The sequence below is a fragment of the Entelurus aequoreus genome, linkage group LG06 (genome assembly GCF_033978785.1).
Source record: "Entelurus aequoreus isolate RoL-2023_Sb linkage group LG06, RoL_Eaeq_v1.1, whole genome shotgun sequence".
NCBI classification, from domain to species: Eukaryota; Metazoa; Chordata; class Actinopteri; order Syngnathiformes; family Syngnathidae; genus Entelurus; species Entelurus aequoreus.
Genome location: NC_084736.1, coordinates 84174005 through 84200338, shown reverse-complemented (window position 1 = coordinate 84200338; position 26334 = coordinate 84174005). Strand labels below are relative to the sequence as shown.

Below are 26334 nucleotides of genomic sequence, written 5' to 3'. Positions count from 1 at the left end.
TGTCTCAGAGGGCTGCACAAAAACAGAAACATATTTAAAAAATGTTTCCCCCCATAGTCCCTTCATGTATCTCCAGCGCACAAGAAACGTGAGCATGAGATAGTTTCTTGTGCGCTCGAGATACATAGCTAAAAAAAAAAAAAGTTCCCCCATGTCCCTTTAGGGGCCCCGTACAAAACTATGTATGTCTGTAAATAAATAAATAATAAATACATAAACTTAATAAATAAAATTAATAATTAAAATAAAATTTACAAAATAAATACAATTCATAAAATAAATAAATAAAACCTGTGTCTGTAAATAAATAAATAAACTTAATAAATAAATAAATAAAAAATTCCCCCGTCCCTTAAGGGGCTCCGTACAAAACTATGTATGTCTGTAAATAAATAAATAAACTTAATAAATAAAATTAATAATTAAAATTAATAATTAAAATAAAATATATAAAATAAATACAATTTATAAAATAAATAAATAAAACCTGTGTCTGTAAATAAATAAATAAACGTAATAAATAAAATTAATAATTAAAATAAAATGTATAAAATAAATACAATTTATAAAATAAATAAATAAAACCTGTTTGCGGGCCTGATCCGGCCCTCGGGCCGTACGTTTGACAGTCCTGATATAAACAGTGTGATTTTTAACAATTAGGAAGGTTTGTTCTCTTACACAAACAATATTAAAACAAAAATTATATTTTTCACCATCTTTTCTATTTTCCTACATTTTTAAAAAAGCTTGAGATACATATCCAAAAAAAAAAAATTCCCCCATGTCCCTTTAGGGGCCCCGTACAAAACTATGTCTGTCTGTAAATAAATATATAAATAAATAAAAGCTGTTGGCCGGCCTAATCCAGCCCTCAGGCCGTGCGTTTGACATCTCTGATACAAACAGTGTGATTTCTAACATTTAGGAAGGTTTACTGGACTTTCGCTGATGTGTTGGATCCACTATGGACTGAACTCCCAAGGGAATAACCGGTAGAAAATGGATGGATGGATGGAAAGGAATTCCTATCCATCCATCAAACATGACAGAAACCTTAAGGTTTCTGTCATGTTTGTTCTCTTACACAAACAATATTAAAACAAAAATTATATTTTCCCCACCATCTTTTCCATTTTCCTACATTTTTAAAAAAGCTTGAGATACATATCTAAAAAAAAAAAAATTCCCTCATGTCCCTTTAGGGGCTCTGTACAAAACTATGTCTGTCTGTAAATAAATAAATAAAATAAATGCATATATAAATAAATAAATAATAAATCAATAATATAAATAATGAATAAAATAAATAATGAATAAATAAATAAAACCTGTTTGTGATTTCTAACAATTAGGAAGGTTTGTTCTCTTACACAAACAATATTAAAACGAAAATAAAATTTTTCACACCATCTTTTACATTTTCCTACATTTTCAAAACTTCTCTAAGCAAAGTAGAATTGAAAGACATGAAGTTTGATTTAGACTTTTACCTCCAGCTCGGAAGCCTCCCTGCAGGCCCCTGACGCTCCTGCACTCCCCGGCCTCCTGACAGCAGCGGTACACCCGCCGCACGAAGCTGAAGAGCGGCTGCTCCGGGAACACCCAGCCCTGGGACGCTCCAGCAGACGCCGGCCGGACGCTGAGGTGCAGCACGGTGGACTTATCCGCAGCTTGGACCCGTGAGGTGTGCAGCCAGGCGGCCGTCAGATCCGCGCAGCGCTCCCGGTGGTCCTGGTGGTCCTGGTGGTCCTGGTGCTCCTGGTGGTCCCGGTGCTCCTGGTAGTCCTGGTGCTCCTGGTGGTCCCGGTGCCTGAGCGCGTCCGCGCGTAAAGCCCAGGACGCGTCCTTGGATCCGTGCGCGGCCAGTGCGCGGCAAAGGCCCCCGATGGAGTTGGTGGTGAAGACCGCCAGGGAACATACTAGAAGCATCCAGGCCATGTTTGTGTCCCCAACACTTGTCTTGTGTCCCCTGCTTTATATCCTCACTCACAATGCACACAAAGAACTTGAATCCTGCCCCCATTTTGCTTTCACCCCCCCCACGGCTTTCTTTTAAGGCGCGTGCATAATGAGGGGCCCCCAAGGGCCCAAGCAGCCATTCTCATTCAGCTCCTCAACTAATGACTCCTAATGACTCCATACTTGGAGCATCAACACACAAGAAGTGTCGGCCATGCAGGCACACAAATGTTGTTGTTTTCTCATATATGTCAAAGTGTTAAAGCTTTTAATAAAGATGTTAGAAACAATAAAGACCGTGTGGCCCCTGCGGCCCCCAACTAACATACATGATCACACCTTTTCATTATCAACAAAACCAGCAATCATCAATAAACATTCTGCCATCATTGATGCTCATTTTCAATCTATCAAGATGAAAAAATATCAAAATGAAATTACAGGATGTTATTTATGTACTTTGATCATTTTCCTCCACTCAACAAACTACGTTGTGTTCAAGGACCGCCGAAATTAGTGGGACAACACGGCGCTGCCAAATCCTGTCTTAAGTGAAGCATGTTTGATATAAAGCAAAGGTGTCAAAGTCATGTTAGAAGGGGGGCCACATGGAGATGATGCAATATGTACATACAGCTAGCCTAAATAGCATGTTAGCATCGATTAGCACTGACCAAATAAGTGAAGAGAAGTGAAATATATATTTATATAGCGCTTTTCTCTAGTGACTCAAAGCACTTTACATAGTGAAAGCCAATATGTAAGTTCCATTTAAAGCAGTGTGGGTGGCACTGGGAGCAGGTGGCTAAAGTGTCTTGCCCAAGGACACAACGGCAGTGACTAGGATGGCGGAGGCGGGGATCGAACCTGGAACCCTCAAGTTGCTGGCACGGCCGCTCTACCAACCGAGCTATAGCACCTATATGCCTGATTAGCACTCCAACAAGTCAATAACATCAACAAAGCTCACCTTTGTGGATTCACGCACAGTATAAAATGTTTGGTGGACAAAATGAGACAAAGGAGTGGCATAACACCCGTCTTTCTGTGGCAGCGTTGGAGAAAGTTGTACATGTAAACAAACTACGTTGTGTTCAAGTATCGCCGAAATTAGCAGGACAAAACGGCGCTGGCCAAATCCTCTCATCAGTGAGGTATGTTTGGTATAAAGCAAGGGGTGTCAACGTGAAATGAAGAGGACATGTTTTTTTAATGACTACTGCTGCAAACCAAATTGCCCCTCAGGGACAATAAAGATTTTCTAAGTCTAAGTCTAAAGGAAATTAAATGAGCTCAAATATAGCTACAAAAGAGGCATAATGATGCAATATGTACATAGAGCTAGCCTAAATAGCATGTTAGCATGGATTATTAGCACTCCAACAAGTCTATAACATCAACAAAGCTCACCTTTGTGCATTCACACACAGCATAAAACATTTGGTGGACAAAATGAGGCAAAGAAGGAGTGGCATAAAACAGGTCTTTCTGTGGCAGCGTTGGAGAAAGTTGTGCATGTAAACAAACTACGTTGTGTTCAAGGACAAAACGGCGCTGGCCAAATCCTGTCATCAGTGAAGCATGTTTGATATAAAGCAGGGGTGTCAAAGTCATGTTAGATGGGGGCCACACGGAGACAACATCTACTCCCAAGTGGTGAAATCACGGCACGATAACTTCAAAATAAAGACAACTTCAGATTGTTTTCTTGGTTTAAAAATAAAACAAGCACATTTAGAAAATGTACAAATCATAATGTTGTTTTTTTTACACTTACATGTTGCGGTTAATAGTATTCTATCTTTATTTGTTGTTATTTAATCTTTCTGAATAAATGATGTGATAATGTTCATCAGGCAACTCATTGGTGTTCATTTTCAATCTATCAAGATACAAAAATAATATCTAAATCAAATTACAAGATGTTATTTATGTAGTTTGATCATTTTCTTCAACTGGTGCATCAACATCATGTGCTTTATTTGTTTACATCATCTAACATTTTTAGCATTCAATCAGACTTTATTGTGAGGTTTTGTATTCGTTTTCCTAAAAAATAGATATACCGGCCCCCAGACACATTTGTATTCTCTAAATTTGGCCCCCCCGAGTCAATATAATTGCCCAGGCCTGCTCTCAGCACCAGACCACTGAGTGGGTTGTCAGAATGCTGGACACAAAGGAAATAGAGGATGTGTAGCAAAGGATGGCCCGCCTCAATAAATAAATACTAATAAGCTAATGTGAGGAACTAACAGTATATATTGCAAATATATAAGAAGTTGAGTGTTTGGACATCCTGACCTCGGGTACCAAGTGGTACCAAGTGGTACCAAGTGGTGCTGTCCTGTCAGAGCAGGTTGACGCCATGTTTGAGTAGTCTGTGCCGCGTCTTGGCCGGCAGCGAGAAGGCGCTGTCCTGGTGGTTGGGGATGCCCGAGTTCCTCAGTGCGGCGCCGTGCTGCAGGAAGTACGTCTCCTGGGCGGCGTTGCGGGTCCCGTAGATGGCGGCGCTGGCGTTCCTGCAGTGAAATGAGAAATAAGACCAAACACCTAAGCATGATAGACTTGATGAAAAAGTCCAGGGGCCCCCGCAGGAGCCGTGAAAGGCCCCCACCCCCGCCACTCTCTGACATACTGACCTGATAATAGCCTCCTGCAGAGTTTCAGTGCTACAGAAATGCGAGTGAAGAAGCGATGCGGCTCTGACAAAAGGCCGCTGGGGGCCTCCCCCCGCTGCAGCAGACATGTTGGCTGCAGACACACAATAACGTCAACCTGGGCAGCTTTCTTGCTGCTGCATAAAGGAGCGAGGGCCCTTCTTCCACTTGTACAGGAGATTGACACGACGAGAGAAACTCACTCATTAGCGTGCTCTGAGCGCAGTCCAAGTGGGCGAAGACGTAAGGTCCTGCGGTGGCCGGCGCCCCTGGAGAGACGGTCCTGAGGTGTGCCTCCAGTCCATTCAGCGAGGCCAGGCAGCTGTGATGCTGCATAGAGGAGAACACTTAGCATCACAAACACCAGTTAGTGTACTTTCAAAAACTGCCCCCGGCACTTTTTGTTACCCCACATTCAAATTCAGAGATGGAGGATGATAAATATTCTAAAGCAACCTTTTCTGAGCCAAGGCACATTTTTTGCATTGAAAAAATCTGGAGGAAAACCAACAGAAAACATTAAAAAATGAAACTTAGCAGCCGATATTGACAATTAAGTAGTTGTTGTCGCAATTGTTGGATGTGACTTGAAAGCATCGTCGTGCATCAGTTGGGGACGTCTCTGTGCTGCTGACCTGTCTCCACTCGGGATGATCTCCTGCTGGTCCTACTATGGACTGGACTCTCACTATTATGTTAGATCCACTATGGACTGGACTCTCACTATTATGTTAGATCCACTATGGACTGGACTCTCACACTATTATGTTAGATCCACTATGGACTGGACTCTCACTATTATGTTAGATCCACTATGGACTGGACTCTCACTATTATGTTAGATCCACTATGGACTGGACTCTCACTATTATGTTAGATCCACTATGGACTGGACTCTCTCTCACTATTATGTTAGATCCACTATGGACTGGACTCTCACTATTATGTTAGATCCACTATGGACTGGACTCTCACTATTATGTTAGATCCACTATGGACTGGACTCTCACTATTATGTTAGATCCACTATGGACTGGACTCTCACTATTATGTTAGATCCACTATGGACTGGACTCTCACTATTATGTTAGATCCACTATGGACTGGACTCTCACTATTATGTTAGATCCACTATGGACTGGACTCTCACTATTATGTTAGATCCACTATGGACTGGACTCTCACACTATTATGTTAGATCCACTATGGACTGGACTCTCACTATTATGTTAGATCCACTATGGACTGGACTCTCACTATTAAGTAGAAGATGGCTGCGCTTCAGAGCAGCGGCTTCGTGCGAGCGCTCCTGGAAGTGAGGGCAAAAATACCCCTCAATTCAGTCAATTTCATGGCTGGCTCACAGCGTGTTCACTCCGTGATCACTTACGACCGACTTACAATTCTGGATGTGGAGAGATCGGGCCATTTTGGGCTGATAGATGCGTGTACGATGGACCTGCTCGCTAGCTTGGGAATTCTTCGCGAGCTACATCCAGCAGTGGCCTTTGAAGCAGCGGCGTCGACTACCAGCGGAGACCGTCAGCGAAAGAGACGTAAGCGGTGCGCTCGGAAGCAGAAGCGGGGGTGTCGGGCGGGGCTAACAACAAAGCTAAATGCTTTGTTGTTAGCGGGGCTAACGAAAAAGCTAAATGCTAATCCACAAAGAAGCGCTAATAAGGAGTCTGTTAAGCTAGAACTAGCCAGCGCCAGGCTGGATAATCCCTGCACACATAGCAATTCTTCTAGAATAATATACAACTCACATAATGTTTTTTCTGCGTCAGAGGTGGACATGCATTTTACTGAGGTGGCAAACAATCTAAAAATTCCTGTCATATCAATTCCTAGATATGGTCGAAATTATTTAAAGTGCACTATGCATAATAAACGTAACATTATTAATATTGCTACTACGGATACTTTCAACAAAAACTCCTCAAAACAGCCCACTACCTATAATATGGGCTTTTTAAACATAAGGTCATTGTCTTCCAAAACGTTATTAGTTAATGAAGTCATCAGAGACAACAATCTTGATGTCGTTGGTTTAGCCGAGACCTGGCTCAAACCAGACGAATTTTTTGCGCTGGGTGAGGCGTCTCCTCCTGGCTATGCGGGAACGCATATTGCCCGCCCCATTAAAAGGGATGGGGGTGTTGCACTAATATACAACAAAAACTTTAGCCTTACCTCGGACCTAAATAATAAATATAACTCGTTTGAGGTGCTCACTATGAGGTTTGTCACACCGCTGCCTCTCCACCTGGCTGTCATCTACCGCCCCCCTGGGCCCTATTCGGACTTTATCAATGAATTTTCAGAGTTCGTTGCTGATCTAGTGACGCACGCCGACAATATAATCATAATGGGAGACTTTAACATCCATATGAATACCCCATCGGACCCTCCATGCGTGGCGCTCCAGACTATAATTGATAGCTGTGGTCTTACACAAATAATAAATGAACCCACGCATCGCAACGGTAATACGATAGATCTAGTGCTTGTCAGGGGTGTCACCACCTCTAAAGTTACGATACTCCCGTACACTAAAGTAATGTCCGATCATTACCTTATAAAATTCGAAGTTCGGACTCATTGTCAACAAACTAATAATAATAATAATAACTACTATAGCAGCCGCAACATTAATACTGCCACAACGACGACTCTTACTGACCTACTGCCTTCAGTAATGGCACCTTTCCCAAATTATGTGGGCTCTATTGATAACCTCACTAACAACTTTAACGACGCCCTGCGCGACACCATTGATATTGTAGCACCGCTAAAGCTAAAAAGGGCCCCTAAAAGGCGTACCCCATGGTTTACAGAAGAAACTAAAGCCCAGAAATTATCATGTAGAAAGCTGGAACGCAAATGGCGTGCGACTAAACTTGAGGTTTTCCATCAAGCATGGAGTGATAGTTTAATAACTTATAAACGCATGCTTACCTCAGCTAAAGCTAAATATTACTCAAATCTCATCCACCTCAACAAAAATGATCCTAAATTTTTGTTTAGTACAGTAGCATCGCTAACCCAACAAGGGACTCCTCCCAGTAGCTCCACCCACTCAGCAGATGACTTTATGAATTTCTTTAATAAGAAAATTGAACTCATCAGAAAAGAGATTAAAGACAATGCATCCCAGCCACAACTGGGTTCTATTAACACAAATATGACTGTATATACGACGGACATTGCCCTCCAAAATAGTTTCTCTCTCTTTGATGAAATAACATTGGAGGAATTGTTAAAATGTGTAAATGGGACAAAACAAACAACATGTTTACTTGACCCAATTCCTGGGAAACTTATCAAGGAGCTTTTTGTTTTATTAGGTCCATCAGTGTTAAATATTATAAACCTATCACTTTCCTCTGGTACTGTTCCTCTAGCATTCAAAAAAGCGGTTATTCATCCTCTACTCAAAAGACCTAACCTCGATCCTGACCTCATGGTGAACTACCGGCCGGTGTCCCACCTACCGTTTATCTCGAAAATTCTCGAAAAAATTGTCGCACAGCAGCTAAATGAACACTTAGTGACTAACAATCTCTGTGAACCTTTTCAATCCGGTTTCAGGGCAAATCACTCTACGGAGACAGCCCTCGCAAAAATGACTAATGATCTATTGCTAACGATGGATTCTGATGCTTCATCTATGTTGCTGCTTCTTGATCTTAGCGCCGCTTTCGATACTGTTGATCATAATATTTTATTAGAGCGTATCGAAACACGTATTGGTATGTCAGACTTAGCCTTGTCTTGGTTTAACTCTTATCTTACTGACAGGATGCAGTGTGTCTCCCATAACAATGTGACCTCGGACTATGTTAAGGTAACGTGCGGAGTTCCCCAGGGTTCAGTTCTTGGCCCTGCACTCTTTAGTATTTACATGCTGCCGCTAGGTGACATTATACGCAAATACGGTGTTAGCTTTCACTGTTATGCTGATGACACCCAACTCTACATGCCCCTAAAGCTGACCAACACGCCGGATTGTAGTCAGCTGGAGGCGTGTCTTAATGAAATTAAACAATGGATGTCCGCTAACTTTTTGCAACTCAACGCTAAGAAAACGGAAATGCTGATTATCGGTCCTGCTCAACACCAACATCTATTTAATAATACCACCTTAACATTTGACAACCAAACAATTAAACAAGGCGACTCGGTAAAGAATCTGGGTATTATCTTCGACCCAACTCTCTCGTTTGAGTCACACATTAAGAGTGTTACTAAAACGGCCTTCTTTCATCTCCGTAATATCGCTAAAATTCGTTCCATTTTGTCCACAAGCGATGCTGAGATCATTATCCATGCGTTCGTTACATCTCGTCTCGATTACTGTAACGTATTATTTTCGGGCCTCCCTATGTCTAGCATTAAAAGATTACAGATGGTACAAAATGCGGCTGCTAGACTTTTGACAAAAACAAGAAAGTTTGATCATATTACGCCTATACTGGCTCACTTGCACTGGCTTCCTGTGCACCTAAGATGCGACTTTAAGGTTTTACTACTTACGTATAAAATACTACACGGTCAAGCTCCTGCCTATCTTGACGATTGTATTGTACCATATGTCCCAGCAAGAAACCTGCGTTCAAAGAACTCCGGCTTATTAGTGATTCCCAGAGCCCAAAAAAAGTCTGCGGGCTATAGAGCGTTTTCTATTCGGGCTCCAATACTATGGAATGCCCTCCCGGTAAAAGTTAGAGATGCTACCTCAGTAGAAGCATTTAAGTCTCATCTTAAAACTCATTTGTATACTCTAGCCTTTAAATAGACTCCCTTTTTAGACCAGTTGATCTGCCGTTTCTTTTCTTTTCTTTTCTACTCTGCTCCGGGGTGGACCGCTAGCCTGTCCATCAGATGGGGACATCTCTACGCTGCTGACCCGTCTCCACTCGGGATGGTTCCCGCTGGCCCCACCATGGACTGGACTTTCGCTGATGTGTTGGACTTTCACAATATTATATCAGACCCACTCGACACCGAGGATGTCGTTGTGGCTTGTACAGCCCTTTGAGACACTAGTGATTTAGGGCTATATAAATAAACATTGATTGATTGATTGATTGATATTATGTTAGATCCACTATGGACTGGACTCTCACTATTATGTTAGATCCACTATGGACTGGACTCTCACTATTATGTTAGATCCACTATGGACTGGACTCTCACTATTATGTTAGATCCACTATGGACTGGACTCTCTCTCACTATTATGTTAGATCCACTATGGACTAGACTCTCACTATTATGTTAGATCCACTATGGACTGGACTCTCACTATTATGTTAGATCCACTATGGACTGGACTCTCACTATTATGTTAGATCCACTATGGACTGGACTCTCTCTCACTACTATGTTAGATCCACTATGGACTGGACTCTCTCACACTATTATGTTAGATCCACTATGGACTGGACTCTCACACTATTATGTTAGATCCACTATGGACTGGACTCTCACACTATTATGTTAGATCCACTATGGACTGGACTCTCACACTATTATGTTAGATCCACTATGGACTGGACTCACACTATTATGTTAGATCCACTATGGACTGGACTCTCACACTATTATGTTAGATCCACTATGGACTGGACTCTCACACTATTATGTTAGATCCACTATGGACTGGACTCTCACACTATTATGTTAGATCCACTATGGACTGGACTCTCACACTATTATGTTAGATCCACTATGGACTGGACTCTCACTATTATGTTAGATCCACTATGGACTGGACTCTCACAATATTATGTTAGATCCACTATGGACTGGACTCTCACTATTATGTTAGATCCACTATGGACTGGACTCTCACACTATTATGTTAGATCCACTATGGACTGGACTCTCACTATTATGTTAGATCCACTATGGACTGGACTCTCACAATATTATGTTAGATCCACTCGACGTCCATTGCACCGGTCGCCCAGTGGGGGGTCCCCACATCTGCGGTCCCCTCCAAGGTTTCTCATTGTCCCATTGGGTTGAGTTTTTCCTTGCCCTGAAGTGGGATCTGAGCCAAGGATGTCGTTGTGGCTTGTGCAGCCCTTAGAGACACTTGTGATTTAGGGCTATATAAGTAAACATTGATTGATTGATTGATCACCAAGCATGCATCACTATAGCTCTTGTCTCAAAGTAGGTGTACTGTCACCACCTGTCACATCATACCCTGACTTATTTGGACTTGTTTGCTGTTTTCCTGTGTGTAGTGTTTCTTATTTTGTTGTTTATTGTCATGTCATGTACGGATGTACTTTGTGGACGCCGTCTGCTGCTCCACACGCTGTAAGTCTTTGCTGTCGTCCAGCATTCTGTTTTTGTTTACTTTCCAGCCAGTTCAGTTTTAGTTCAGTTCTGCATAGCCTTCCCTAAGCTTCAATGCCTTTTCTTCGCGGCACTCACCTTTTGTTAATTTTTGGTTTAAGCATTAGACACCTTTTTACCTGCACACTGCCTCCCGCTGTAAGTCTTTGCTGTCATCCAGCATTCTGTGTTTGTTTACTTTCCAGCCACTTCAGTTTTAGTTCAGTTCTGCATAGCCTTCCCTAAGCTTCAATGCCTTTTCTTCACGGCACTCGCCTTTTGTTAATTTTTGGTTTAAGCATTAGACACTTTTTTACCTGCACACTGCCTCCCGCTGTAAGTCTTTGCTGTCATCCAGCATTCTGTGTTTGTTTACTTTCCAGCCAGTTCAGTTTTAGTTCAGTTCTGCATAGCCTTCCCTAAGCTTCAATGCCTTTTCTTCGCGGCACTCACCTTTGGTTAATTTTTGGTTTAAGCATTAGACACCTTTTTACCTGCACACTGCCTTCCGCTGTAAGTCTTTGCTGTCATCCAGCATTCTGTGTTTGTTTGCTTTCCAGCCAGTTCAGTTTTAGTTCAGTTCTGAATAGCCTCCCCTAAGCTTCAATGCCTCTTCTTCGCGGCACTCACCTTTTGTTAATTTTTGGTTTAAGCATTAGACACCGTTTTACCTGCACACTGCCTCCCGCTGTAAGTCTTTGCTGTCGTCCAGCATTCTGTTTTTGTTTACTTTCCAGCCAGTTCAGTTTTAGTTTCGTTTTGCACAGCCATCCCTAAGCTTCAATGCCTTTTCTTAGGGGCACTCACCTTTTTGTTTATTTTTGGTTTAAGCATTACATACCTTTTTACCTGCATGCTGCCTCCCGCTGTGCTCTGCATATTGTGATCGAGACAAACAATGTTCCCAACATCTACAAAGCAATTAGCTACCTGCTGCCACCTACTGATATGTAAGAGTATTACACGGTTAGTCTGCCGCGCTCTAGACAGCACCGACACTCAACAACGGCACATTTGTGGATTATAATTACTGGATTGCAAAAAATATTTGTAACCCAAATAGGTGAATGAGATCATCTCCCACGGCACACCAGACTTTATCTAGTGTGCCGCGGCACAGTGGTTGAAAAACATTGCTCTAAAGGGTGTGGGTTCTCACCACTTCCTCCATGGCGGCTTTGTCACATAAGAAGTGAGGCTCCACCAGCAGGGCCAGGACCAGGCCTTTCACCCTGTGCAGGTACAGCGTCATGGGGATCAGAGGGGAGTCGTCAGCCAGAGTGCTCTCCCTCGCCGCCTCCCAAACGCCGTCCCGCGGCTCCTCATTGCAGAACTCTGTCCCGCCGGTATGGAACGCCTGCGCTGCGTGCGCACCTGTGCCATCTTCACTGAGCTGGCCACTGCTGCGAGAACCTCCTACAACTTCCTCCTCAGCTGGGCCAGAGATGTCTCGGTGGGAAAGAGGAGGTCTGAGCGGATCGGCGCCGGTCTGCGAGGTAAGCTGTCCGAACACGGAGTCGTCCGATGCAGACGAGCCAGGACTCAAGGATGCTTTGTGAGGGCACTCAGAAGTGTCTGATGAAGTCCTGGACAGAGGGCTGGGACGTAACAGGGGCTCTTTGATTGGAGTAGAGTGGAACCTGGGGAGAAGGAAGACTCACTATGTTGGATTATGTGCAGGCGGAATGAGTGCCAAAGTGTGATTAATACCGTAATTGTTTGTCAACAGGGACGGACTGCAGGTACTGAAGTTCAAACATGGTGAGGAAGACGGTCCTGGAACTAACCGCATCACTGAATGAGCTGCTTGAACTCTGACCTTTGCTTGTCTGCGACTGAACAGAAACAAAATCGTAGCATTTTGTTCGCTAGACAACATTTAGGGACATAATCCTATAGATTAGTAAACTTGGATATGCTTTAGAGTAGTCAGGGTGTATCTTGTATAAGAGATTTACCATCCATTGAATGGCAGGCAACCAGGGATGGGCCACATGGCCTAAAAACGTTCCAATATAGAGTGGTGGTCAAAAGTGTACGTACACGTGTAAAGAACATCATGTCATGGCTGTCTGGACTTTACAACTCTTATTTGTTTGTGATGTGGTGATTGGAGCTAGGGCTGAACGATTTATCGTTTTCAGATCGAAATTGCGATTTCAGAAGTCTCAATCTTGAGATCGTGAAGGCTTCGGTTTTAGACGAACGTTATTTAGCTCTCCTGGCTGACATGTCTGTTGTGTATATGCAGCCTGCTCGTGCTACTCTCATGCCTTGTCAAACTCACCAATCAGAAGTGGTAAACTACTTGTGAGCAGGGCATGCCGTCACGCTAACCAATCAGAGGCGGCCATTGACGAGGCTACCGCGTACACGCCCACTAACAACTTTGGTGAAGAAACAAACGTCCTGGAGGAAATGGCTGCTGCCGCCGGGTCAGAAGTGGAGGAGGATTTAGTTTTAATACAGAAGAAGAGCAGCACGTCTGTCATTTGGGACTACTTCGGTTTCGAAACTTCAGATGTGCATCAGAAACAGGTACTTTGTAAAACTTGTCGGGCCAAAGTCGCCACATCCCAAGGCAACACGACTAATTTATTCCGGCACTTGAAAAATCACCACCGGCAGTTACACGACGAATGTATGACCAAAAAGTCCGGTGAAAAGTCAACCCCGAGCGATTCAGCCCATTGTAGCAAACATACCACAATTACAGCGTCGTTTGCCAGTATAACTCCTTATGAGAAGAGCAGCCGTTCTATTGTTAACAGAATAGATGTGCAATATTTGGGTGCTGCTAAGCGGTAAATGAATGACCCACCTATTTTAATGTCTGACATATTTTTCAGAAGGGCAGAGGTTGGGTCATTTTGTTTTTGTAATAGTATTTTCTTTATTACCATTACTTTTCAATTTCACTTTAAAATATTGTTCAGGTTTCTTCCAGGGTTGAATAAAGTACTTGAATTGCTGCTATAGATGTTGATAGGCTAGCTCTCTTGAGCCATAAAAGACTGACCTACCTACTTGAGTATAAGACTGTTTACATAAGGTCAGGATCCTTTTTTTCCTTTATTGAAGTTGTTGAATTTTGTTTTTCTTATTATATATTAAGCATTGCTTTTTGTGTTGGAATTGTTTTGTATTTTATTTAACTTAAACTTTTTTATTTATCTTAACATAATTAAGGTTTTTGTACTGGTTTTAGTTCTTTAGTTTTAATAACTGCTGTTGGTCAAGAACTTTGGAGAATGTACATGCATGTTTCTTAATAAATACATGTTTGAAGCAATTCTTACCTTTTAGTATTCATCCTTGCATTACATAGCATTTAATGTTTTCATGGTATATCATTTTTTGTCATGTTTTAAATCTGTTACTGTTACTGAAGCTTGATTTGAAAAGAAATCGTGAGTCAAAATCGAAATCGTAATTTCTGTCAGAAAAATCGTGATCAGATTTTTTCCTGAAATCGTTCAGCCCTAATTGGAGCACATACTTGTTGCTCACAAAAAAACATTCATGAAGTTTGCTTCTTTTATGAATTTATTATGGCTCTACTGAAAATGTGAGCAAAGTCAAAAGTATACATACAGCAATGTTAATATTTGCTTACATGTCCCTTGGCAAGTTGACCTGCAATAAAGCGCTTTTGGTAGCCATCCACAAGCTTCTGCTTGACCACTAAATTGCTGCAGTTCAGCTAAATGTGTTGCTTTTCTGACATGGACTTGTTTCTTCAGCATTGTCCACACCTTTAAGTCAGGACTTTGGGAAGGCCATTCTAAAACCTGATTTAGCCATTCCTTTACCACTTTTGACATTTACAGCAGCAGTTCAATTGGCAGCAAAACAGGCCCAGAGCATAATACTACCACCACCATGCTTGACGGTAGGCCTGGTGTTCCTGGGATTAGAGGCCTCACCTTTTCTCCTGCAAACATATTGCTGGGTATTGTGGCCAAACAGCTCCATTTTTGTTTCATCTGACCACAGAACTTCCCTCCAGAAGTAGGGATGTCCGATAATGGCTTTTTGCCGATATCCGATATTCCGATATTGTCCAAATCTTTAATTACCGATACCGATATCAACCGATACCGATATATACAGTCGTGGAATTAACACATTATTATGCCTAATTTGGACAACCAGGTATGGTGAAGATAAGGTCCTTTTTTTTTTTAAATTAATGAAATTAAATAAGATAAATAAATTAAAAACCTTTTCTTGAATAAAAAACAAAGTAAAACAATATAAAAACAGTTGCATGGAAACTAGTAATTAATGAAAATGAGTAAAATTAACTGTTAAAAATCATGTGTGCTTACGGACTGTATCCCTTGCAGACTGTATTGATATATATTGATATATAATGTAGGAAGCAGAATATTAATAACAGAAAGAAACAACCCTTTTGTGTGAATGAGTGTAAATGGGGGAGGGAGGTTTTTTGGGTTGGTGCACTAATTGTAAGTGTATCTTGTGTTTTTTATGTGGATTTAATAAAAAAAAAAAAAAAAAACGATACAGAAAATAAAAAAAACATACCGATAATTTACGATATTACATTTTGAAACATTTATCGGCCGATAATATCGGCAGGTATGATCGGACATCTCTAATTATCATCATTCATTTTTGGGGGTTTTGACAGCTCTTTTATTGAATGTCATAAGTAGAGATGTCCGATAATATCGGCCTGCCGATATTATCGGCCGATATATGCGTTAAAATGTAATATCGGAAATGATCGGTATCGGTTTTTTTTATTATCGGTATCGTTTTTTTTTGTTTGTTTTTTTTTATTTAATCAACATAAAAAACACAAGATACACTTACAATTAGTGCACCACCCCAAAAAACCTCCCTCCCCCATTTACACTCATTCACACAAAAGGGTTGTTTCTTTCTGTTATTAATATTCTGCTTCCTACATTATATATCAATATATATCAATACAGTCTGCAAGGGATACAGTCCGTAAGCACACATGATTGTGCGTTTATATTGTTGTACTTTCTTTTTTATTCAAGAAAATGTTTTTAATTTATTTATCTTATTTTACTAATTTTTTTAAAAAGTACCTTATCTTCACCATACCTGGTTGTCCAAATTAGGCATAATAATGTGTTAATTCCACGACTGCATATATCGGTATCGGTTGATATCGGTATCGGTAATTAAAGAGTTGGACAATATCGGAATATCGGATATCGGCAAAAAGCCATTATCGGACATCCCTAGTCATAAGTGATTTTACCATGAATTGATTAACGTGGACCGCGACTTAAACAAGTTGAAAAACGTATTGGGGTGTTACCATTTAGTGGTCAATTGTACGGAATATGTACTGTACTGTGCAATCTACTAATACAAGTTTCAATCAAATTGGCGTTTCATGTCAAATGTCAGTTCCTCACCTTGTACGTTTCACTCTCATGAACCATAATCTTCATGGTTAGGTGCGGAGACATCTGCGTGCTCACCACTCTGTTGGAGGACAGGTAGAAAAAAAACGTTATCAAGCGGCTGATGTGGACAGTGAGCCTCTCAGCCTACCTTCCTCGGAACAGAATACAGCCTGCCAACACTAGGGGGCAGCGCTGGCAGGCCTGAAGAATAAGGGCAGCCTTCAACAGAAGAAGTGGGTCAACCTGTGGGGGCAAACACTGCTTATTACCACACGAAATAACATTAATTCAGGTGACAACGAAACAGCGTAATAATGTGGGTATCACAGCAACTAATATCCTGCGCTTTAATAAAAGAACAGAGCACACTTTAGTGTGTGCGTGTCTTCCGGTTCAGTTGCACCACACACAGGACGTTGCGACAGTAACATCCTGTTTCTAATCATGCGGCCGCAGAGGCATGACGGAGCAAATGCATCACATTTCAATTGAATGATTTGAACGTACGTTGGTGGAGTCGATGGTGGTCATGGAGCTGAAGACACGGTGAAGCTCAGACGGTCCTGCTAGCAGGTGTGCCAGGTACTGTGACCAATGAGCAGCCAATGTTTCATGGCTGTGGAGCTACAGAACAACAAACACATTTGATATATACGTTCATATCAGTGGCAATGCACACCACACAATAAGATTGTTTATATTTGTCATGCAGCATTTGCACTTTGCAGCCTCACATTTCTTTCTTACGTGACAAAAAGCGGCATCTGTGACGTCGCAAATAGATTTGGCCCTCGCTTGCTTACACATTGTAACACACCTGGTCTGCCAGAGCATAAGAGGACTCTGCAAGAGGGTTTAGTGTTGCCAATCTAGCCACATCCGGCCCTTTGTGCGTCCCTGTCCGGCCCGCGTGAGGCCAATCATAAATTACAAAATAAATGTAATTAAAGCTGCAAGCAGCGTTGGTCGGGCCCGCATATTTGGCAGGTGCTAGTTGCTGAAGGATGTCCATCTATGAAATGTAGGTCTAAGTGAGACCTACATAGAGGTTTTTGTTCCATGTCTCTAAGACGTTCCTACCGGAAGTTACAAGCAGTTTTGTCTGTGTTTTCCTCCGAGGAGCAGTTTTGTCTGTGTTTTATTCCCTGGGGGCGCTAGAGCGAAATTTTGAGTTTTGGGGTTCGTTTTTTTTTATCAGATCGCAATTTCCGCCAGTCCTGATGTGTGTAAAAAGTTTGGTGAGTTTTGAAGTATTTTAAGGGGGTCAAATTACAGCTCAAAGAGGCAAAAATGAGTGTTTTTATGAAACTTTTGTTTTGAAGGGGTGATTGCCAACTTCCTGTTGATTTTTGCTGAAGGATGTCAGTGTATGAAATCTAGCTCTAAGTCAGACCTACAAAGAGGTTGTTGTTTCATGTCTCTACGATATTCGTAGAGGAAGTTGTGTCTGTGTTTTTTTCCTCGGTGCTGCGGCACAGTGGTTCTTTGAAGGCTCGTAAAATCACAGCAGCATTATCAGCGCAGTGGTTCTTTGAAGGCTCGTGAAATCAAAACCGTAGCACTTATCCAAACTCTTTGAGTATCCTTCAATCAGAAGGGTTCAATCTCTCTCCTGTAGTAGTTTGAAGCCGAAACGACAAACACGCTCAGAGGAGATAGTGTTTGATGTTTGGTGACCGCTTTTTACAAAGATTTTGTTGTGAAGGGGGGATATCAAACTTCCTGTTGATTTTTGCTGAAGAATGTCAATCTATGAAATGTAGGTCTAAGTGAGACCTACATAGAGGTTTTTGTTCCATGTCTCTAAGACGTTCCTACCGGAAGTTACAAGCAGTTTTGTCTGTGTTTTCCTCCGAGGAGCAGTTTTGTCTGTGTTTTATTCCTAGGGGGCGCTAGAGCGAAATTTTGAGTTTTGGGGTTCTGTTTTTTATCAGATCGCAATTTCCGCCAGTCCTGATGTGTGTAAAAAGTTTGGTGAGTTTTGAAGTATTTTAAGGGGTCAAATTACAGCTCAAAGAGGCAAAAATGAGTGTTTTTATGAAACTTTTGTTTTGAAGGGGTGATTGCCAACTTCCTGTTGATTTTTGCTGAAGAATGTCAGTGTATGAAATCTAGCTCTAAGTCAGACCTACATAGAGGTTTTTGTTTCATGTCTCTACGATATTCGTAGAGGAAGTTGTGTCTGTGTTTTTTTCCTAGGTGCTGCGGCACAGTGGTTCTTTGAAGGCTCCTAAAATCAAAACCGTAGCACTTATCCAAACTCTTTGAGTATCCTTCAATCAGAAGGGTTCAATCTCTCTCCTGTAGTAGTTTGAAGCCGAAACGACAAACACGCTCAGAGGAGATAATGTTTGATGTTTGGTGACCGCTTTTTACAAAAATTTTGTTTTGAAGGGGGGATATCAAACTTCCTTTTGATTTTTGCTGAATAATGTCAATCTATGAAATGTAGGTCTAAGTGAGACCTACATAGAGGTATTTGTTTCATGTCTCTAAGACGTTCCTACCGGAAGTTACAAGCAGTTTTGTCTGTGTTTTCCTCTGAGGAGCAGTTTTGTCTGTGTTTTATTCAAAAATTGCGCTACAGCGCAATTTTGAGTTTTGGGGTTCGGTTTTTTTATTAGATGGCAATTTCCACCAGTCCTGATGTGTGTGAAAAGTTTGGTGAGTTTTGAAGTATTTTAAGGGGGTCAAATTACAGCTCAAAGAGGCCAAAATGAGTGTTTTTAGTACAATTTTGTCTTGAAGGGGGATTTGCCAACTTCCTGTTGGTTTTTGCCCGAGGATGTTAAATTATGAAATGTAGGTCTAAGTGAGACCTACATACAGGTTTTTGTTTCGTGTCTCTACGACCTTCCTAGTGGGAGTTAGAGGCAGTTTGTTTTTGTTTTTTTCCTTTTGGGGTTTGTTTTTTTTATTAGATGGCAATTTTCGCAGGTCCTGATGTGTGTGTCAAATATGGTGAGTTTTGAAGCATGTTAAGTGGGTCGAATTGCAGCTCAAAGAGGCGGCCGGTATAATAATAATAAAACCTTACAATAACAATAGGTTCCTTTGGGATTCCTTTGATAATGATCCGTGCGGACCCTAAAAAGTATCTATGTCGAGTGTGCAATACAACGGTGCTGCTTTTGTTTTGAAAAGCGTTATTTGTATTACTACCGTGTGGACGAATGCGCGTGTGTGATTGTGAGTGAATGTGAACAGCAGCAACCACAAATTACGAAATAAATTTAAAAAAACAACTATGTCGTGCGTGCAATACAACTGTGCTGCTTTTATTTTGAAAAGTGTTATTTATGGGCGTATGTCCGGGTGTAACCTGTGAGTGAAGGTGCACAGCGACAAGTGATGCACGGTTACCCCCGAGACGCTAAAAAGAGAAAAGTTGATGAGGAATGGCGTGTTTTCAACAAGACATGGACTGCCAAGTATTTCTTTCCAGAAATGAAAGGTAAAGCCGTGTGCTTAATTTGTGCTACACAGCTTGCTGTGTTTAAAGAATATCATTTGAATCGCCACTACACGACCAAGCACGAGGAAAAATACCGGAATCTGTCTGATGAAGCGCGTGCAAGGGAAGCTGATGCGTTGATGGTAAAACTGCAAACCCAACAAGGACTTTTTGCCCAATTTCACACCCCCGGAGATGCAGCCATCAGGACAAGTTTCGTCATTTCTCACAAAATCGCCAGAAAAAGTAAGGCGTTTTCTGACGGAGAGTTTATTAAGGAGTGCTTATTGGACTCTGTTGCGCTGATATGCCCCGGAGAAGAGGGGCGCATTTGAGAACGTGTCACTCTCCCGACGCACTGTAACGAGGCGGGTTGAGACCATCGCTGGAAGCTTGGAGCTTCAGCTGAAGAACAGAACGGCCGACTTTGACTGTTTTTCGCTGGCTTTGGATGAGAGCTGCGATGTACGTGACACCGCCCAGCTGCTCATCTTCTTACGTGGGATAACTGCAGACTTTCAAATCACGGAGGAGCTGGCAGCCATGCGGTCAATTAAAGAGACAACCACAGGTAATGACTTGTTCACATAGGTAAATGTGTGTTTGGACATGTTAGGACTGAAATGGGACAAGCTGGCAGGTGTGACAACAGATGGTTGTCCAAATCTGACGGGGAAAAATGTTGGGACTTTTGAAGAGGATGCAGGATAAAGTGACAGAAATGGACATTTTTGCATTGTATTATACATCAGGAAGTGTTGTGTAAGACAGTATTGAAAATAAAACCATCAAAAGCAATCTGCTTTTGTATAAAGTTAAGTTAGGTTGAATGAAATTGAAATTATTATTATTTATCTTACGGTATATCAAAAATAATTTGAGCAAAATGTAATTGAAATATTGTCAGTGTGGCCCTCCAGCAGTGCTCGGGTTGCTCACGCGGCCCCCGGTAAAAAATAATTGCCCACCCCTGCTTAAAATGAAGAGCTTATGGGCACACAATGTTCTCCCAAACAAAAATACGGTACTAAAGCCAGTACCTGGTAGCTCTGGCGCACGCAGCCGTTGTAGAAGCAAAAGAGGTTGATGAGTTGATGCAGCAGCCGGCAGATGGTGACAGTGGGTATGTCCATGGAGCAGCCCAGAGCCTGCAAGAGCAATGTTACCTGTCAAAGCCTAAGACTTGGGACAACCAAACAAGAAATACAGCCAGAGCAGCTCACTTACCCAAAAGAAATCATCTTGCATGTGGATGGCAAACTTATTGCGACGCAGCCTCACCAGGCGTGTGGGAGAAAAAGAAAGCTCGGAAATGCAGCGGCACACGCCGGCCAGCTGCCCGCACAGTAGCTCCTGCTTATCCACCGCCGTCTGCCACCGAGACAACGCACATACATCATCATCTTCATATACATCATCATCTTCATATACAGGAAGTTAAAGGCTTCATATTATGATTTTCTATTTTTAAAACACGTCATTTTGGTCTACATAACATGTAATGATGGTTCTTTGCTCTGAATGTTGTATAGATTTTGCTGGAATGACCCATCTTTAAGCTACTTTTGCGGTTGTTTCCTCAAACAGTTGGTTTTGAGAGGCAGAGTTGCTAGATTCCAGTCCATAGTGGATCTGAAAGACTGTATTCCTTTTAAATGCGGTTGGAGGATTCCCCCTATAGGTACATCCATGTGATGTTACTGACACCTAGTGGCCAGTCACTATACAATACACTACTATTGGGGCGGTATAGCTCGGTTGGTAGAGTGGCCGTGCCATCAACCTGAGGGTTGCAGGTTCGATCCCCGCTTCCGCCATCCTAGTCACTGCCGTTGTGTCCTTGGGCAAGACACTTTACCCACCTGCTCTCAGTGCCACCCACACTGGTTTAAATGTAACTTAGATATTGGGTTTTCACTATGTAAAGCGCTTTGAGTCACTAGAGAAAAAGCGCTATATAAATATAATTCACTTCACTTCACTACTACATGTGAGGGGTGTCCCCATCAACATTTTCGGCCTCCGAGCCAATTCCATTTCCAGTCCTGATCCGATACTTTGACAATAGAATTTAAAAGTGAAAATATATAGATACAATAACACATTTTTTAAAGCGTATCTGATTAAATGTTGAATTTGCTAATATTGTTGTAAATGAAATGATGCATCTGTGCGTACGTTAGTAAACATCACTCCCGTACAACTTCAAGAGTGTGCTAGCTGCAGAGTTAGCACAAAAATAATGCCTGAAATAATGCATGCTTGGGAGTTTTACTCGCAACATATGCTTTTTTAAATCTTGCAAACACAAAAAGTAGTTTTTTTACTCAATATGACAGTAATGTTCTTAGAATCCTGAGATAATGCGAAAAAAGCAACAAAAATGTATTCCAACATAACTCCTAAACCAAACATGGAAAATGTCTAATAACGCGTGAAAAAAATGTATCTGTGAGTTTTACTAGAAAAATCATCTTTTGTAAGGTTTGCAAAGACACAAGTTAGTTTTGTTTACTCAATATGACAGTATAGCTGTCATACTATATATGAAAGTTATACAATTCTGGCGACTGAGCTGCCGTTTTTTTTATACAGTAAATAGCTTTTTAAAAAATGCATAGGCAATTATAAACTGTACATGCAGTGTTTCCCATAAACTGCCAAGATACCTGTGGCGGTGGGGGCGTGGCTATGGGCGTGGTCACCATGACATCATCGAGTAGTTTGCATAATTTACTACAACGATATGATTTTCTCTAAAAAGGCTCAAAAAATGTATACTTACTAATTAATAATAACAGTTTTGTTTTAAATGTCCGTCCATCCATCCGTCCATTTTACAATATAATTACAACACTTTATGTACATATTTATATGCAGATTTGAACAATAAGTTATTCACTGAAATATATTTATTAATTGTGGTTCTTACAAAAAATATATCTTATAAAATATAAAAGCTAAAATGTCTCTTAAAGCTCTGCCCCTTTAATTAGTGCATACTAAATAATTTAAATTTAGCCTACTACTACAACCATATTATTTACCAGCAACATAAAGTGAAACAGAGGCAGAGGTGTCCTGCCACAGTCAGTAACAAATAAACAGAAAACAGTGGTGGTCAAATACAAATAAGGCAACAAGAGAAGTATCCTACACTTCTCTTTTGTAAAGTAAATGTGAACAGCCTATATGGGCATCTACATCAACTATATGATTTGCCTGAGAAGCTGGACAGGACAAAAAACCATTTTTAAATTTTTTTGCCACGAAAGATTTACGTCCGCCACAAATAAATAAATGTGTGGGAAACACTGACATGTATTAATATATATTCATATAATATTCACTGTTACAGGCGGTCCTCTAAGGGCAACTTTAACTGCGATGTGGCCCTAAAAAACCCCCCGATAGTTTGACACGTGTGCATGTGTGGAAGACAGTGCTAAAGTTGAGTAGCAGTCAAACCTCTTCAGGATAGAAGTAGCAGATCCCTTCTTTAGTCGGGTCACCTTCTCCTCTCACCTTGGAGCCATCGTACAGAAAAAAATAATGACACCTGCAATGAAATGTGTCATTTAAAGACCATTAACTTTGGATAGCTACAGAACATAGGCTTGCATTTTTTTCCGCTCCCGTTGAAGACAGATTTGAGTCATTTGAAGCACTCACCATTATGGTATGATTTGCTTTAATTCATTTACTAATTCTTTACCATGGTCTGAAAGATTGGACATAATAACTAAACAAGCACTAGGGTTAAAAACAATAATGCTTCAATGGTTGTAAAAGTTCTAAATATAGTAGAAACATTGTAGTTTATTTATATATATATATATGTGTGTATGTGTGATATACATATGTATGTACAGTACAGGCCAAAAGTTTGGACACACCTTCTCATTTCAACGTGTTTTCTTCATTTTCATGACTATTTACATTGTAGATTGTCACTGAAGGCATCAAAACTATGACACCTTTGAAGTAAAAACCATTTCCGGTGACTACCTCTTGAAGCTCATGGAGAGAATGCCAAGAGTGTGCAAAAGAGTGATCAGAGCAAAGGGTGGCTCTTTTGAAGAAACAAGAATATATATGTCGAGGATATGTTTTCAGTTATTCCACCTATTTTTGTGAAGTACATAACTCCACTTGTGTTCATTCTTTTAGGGATAGTATCATCTTTGCATCATTAATAGCTGCTAGAAGGGAGTGGAAATCCCAGTTTGCCCCCAAGGCCTCCCTATGGCTTAAGGACCTCATGTTTTTATTACATTTTGAGAAAATGAAATATAATCTAAGTGACGTAGCTCAGTCTAATCATTTCCTGTGATGTCCCACAGGGCATTTCCTGTGGGACGGGATTTGTCCCCTGGGATTCGAATAAAGAACCAACTGTTTTTCTCTACTATAGTGGCCTTGATAACCGGTACCGGTTCTCAAAAGGGATTTGAGTCCATGGAATCGGGTCTTTTCTTCTCGAACAACCAGGAGACCCGGTGTCGAACATCATCCCCAACGAGAACTATACCTCCTTCACACATAGTTACTACTTCACACTGTGTGTAATGTTACAGTGGCACTAAATATGAAACACACTAAAATCTTTGCCTTGTTTTTTGATGAATACTTGGGCTTGTTACGCTACTGTGTTTTATTGTGGGTCATGATGGTGCTACTTGGAGAGCCAAATGTTTCCTGAGGTGGTACTTAGTGGAAACACTTTGAGAACCTCTGGCTTACACAATGTCAGTGTTTGAGGAACAAGGAGCTACTCTCAATATTGTGTTGTGTACAATACTGTGTTGTGTACAATACTGTGTTGTGTACAATATTGTGTTGTGTAAAATATTTTGTTCTGTACAATATTGTGTGGTGTACAATACTGTGTTGTGTACAGCATTGTGTTCTGTACAATACTGTGTTGTGTACAATATTGTGTTGTGTAAAATATTGTGTTGTGTACAATATTGTGTTCTGTACAATACTGCGTTGTGTACAATATTGTGTGGTGTACAATACTGTGTTGTGTACAGCATTGTGTTCTGTACAATACTGTGTTGTGTACAATATTGTGTTCTGTACAATACTGGGTTGTGTACAATATTGTGTTGTGTACAAGATTGTGTTCTGTACAATATTGTGTTGTGTACAATAGTGTTTTGTACAATATTGTGTCGTGTACAATATTGTGTTGTGTACAATATTGTGTTGTGTACAATACTGTGTTGTGTACAATATCGTGTTGTATACACTATCGTGTTGTTTACAATATTGTGTTGTTTACAATATTGTGTTGTGTACAATATTGTGTACACTATTGTGTTGTGTACAATATTGTGTACACTATTGTGTTGTGTACAATATTGTGTTGTGTACAATATTGTGTACACTATTGTGTTGTGTACAATATTGTGTTGTGTACACTATTGTGTTGTGTACAATATTGTGTACACTATTGTGTTGTGTACAATATTTTGTTGTGTACAATATTGTGTACAATATTGTGTTGTGTACACTATTGTGTCGTGTACAATATTGTGTACACTATTGTGTTGTGTACACTATTGTGTTGTGTACAATATTGTGTACACTATTGTGTTGTGTACACTATTGTGTTGTGTACAATATTGTGTTGTGTACACTATTGTGTTGTGTACACTATTGTGTTGTGTACAATATTGTGTACACTATTGTGTTGTGTACAATATTGTGTACACTATTGTGTTGTGTACACTATTGTGTTGTGTACAATATTGTGTTGTGTACAATATTGTGTTGTGTACACTATTGTGTTGTGTACAATATTGTGTACACTATTGTGTTGTGTACAATATTGTGTACAGTATTGTGTTGTGTACACTATTGTGTCGTGTATAATAGTGTTGTGTACAATATAGTGTTGTGTACAGTATAATTGTGGGAGTAATACAAGACACATTAGTGAGGTATGTCAAAGAGTTACAGTAGAAAGGTTGTGTGTGGGACTAAACAAAAGGAAGTGAAAGGTCTTACTTACCCTTTCGAGTCAGACGGAATAAAGTCCGCCATTGTCCAAAAAGACGTTATTTGCAGTCATCAAGAGTTGTCCGCCACCTGTGATGACGTCAGAGCTTCGACGTCACGTCAAGTTACAAACTTAGGAAAAATACAAATGAAAAACCCACACGAAACATGGCGGGCGACAACAATGTAACGCCATCGCCAACTCCGGTGTGTGTAAGTGTAGGTGGTATGCGTCAAAGCCGCCGGTGAAAGTGTTCGTTAACGACAAGATAACAATCACACACCGGAGGAATGTAGGACGGTCACACGCAGCGGAGTCATGTGAAGGGACGGCGAGCCAGGAGGGTCAAGCTACTGCTGAGTTCACGGACATCACGGAATTTTAAAATACACACTCATAATGTTATATATATATATATATATATATATATATATATATATATATATATATATATATATATATATATATATATATATATATATATAT

General features: G+C 40.8%; 2 protein-coding genes across 2 annotated transcripts in view; both read right to left on the bottom strand.

Moving 5' to 3' along the window:
- The window catches only part of si:ch211-170d8.2 (uncharacterized protein LOC571755 homolog), a 9893-nt gene extending 7010 nt beyond the window's left edge, over positions 1–2883 (bottom strand). Inside the window, exon 1 of the mRNA XM_062051689.1 lies at positions 1494–2883. Coding sequence (XP_061907673.1) covers positions 1494–1941 — 448 coding nt within the window. The 5' untranslated portion in view covers positions 1942–2883. The remainder of the gene's footprint in view (positions 1–1493) is intronic.
- A 176-nt stretch (positions 2884–3059) lies between these two features.
- Positions 3060–26176, bottom strand: hps4 (HPS4 biogenesis of lysosomal organelles complex 3 subunit 2). Its single transcript, XM_062051688.1, has 12 exons — positions 25861–26176; positions 23310–23400; positions 21069–21212; positions 20882–20989; positions 16895–17011; positions 16536–16630; positions 16397–16466; positions 12684–12808; positions 12133–12613; positions 4826–4952; positions 4605–4716; positions 3060–4484 (listed from the first exon to the last, which is right to left on the bottom strand). Exons 1-12 carry the CDS (start codon positions 25890–25892, stop codon positions 4313–4315), a joined length of 1674 nt encoding a protein of 557 aa, XP_061907672.1. The 5' UTR covers positions 25893–26176; the 3' UTR covers positions 3060–4312.
- Between the last annotated feature and the right edge of the window lie 158 nt (positions 26177–26334).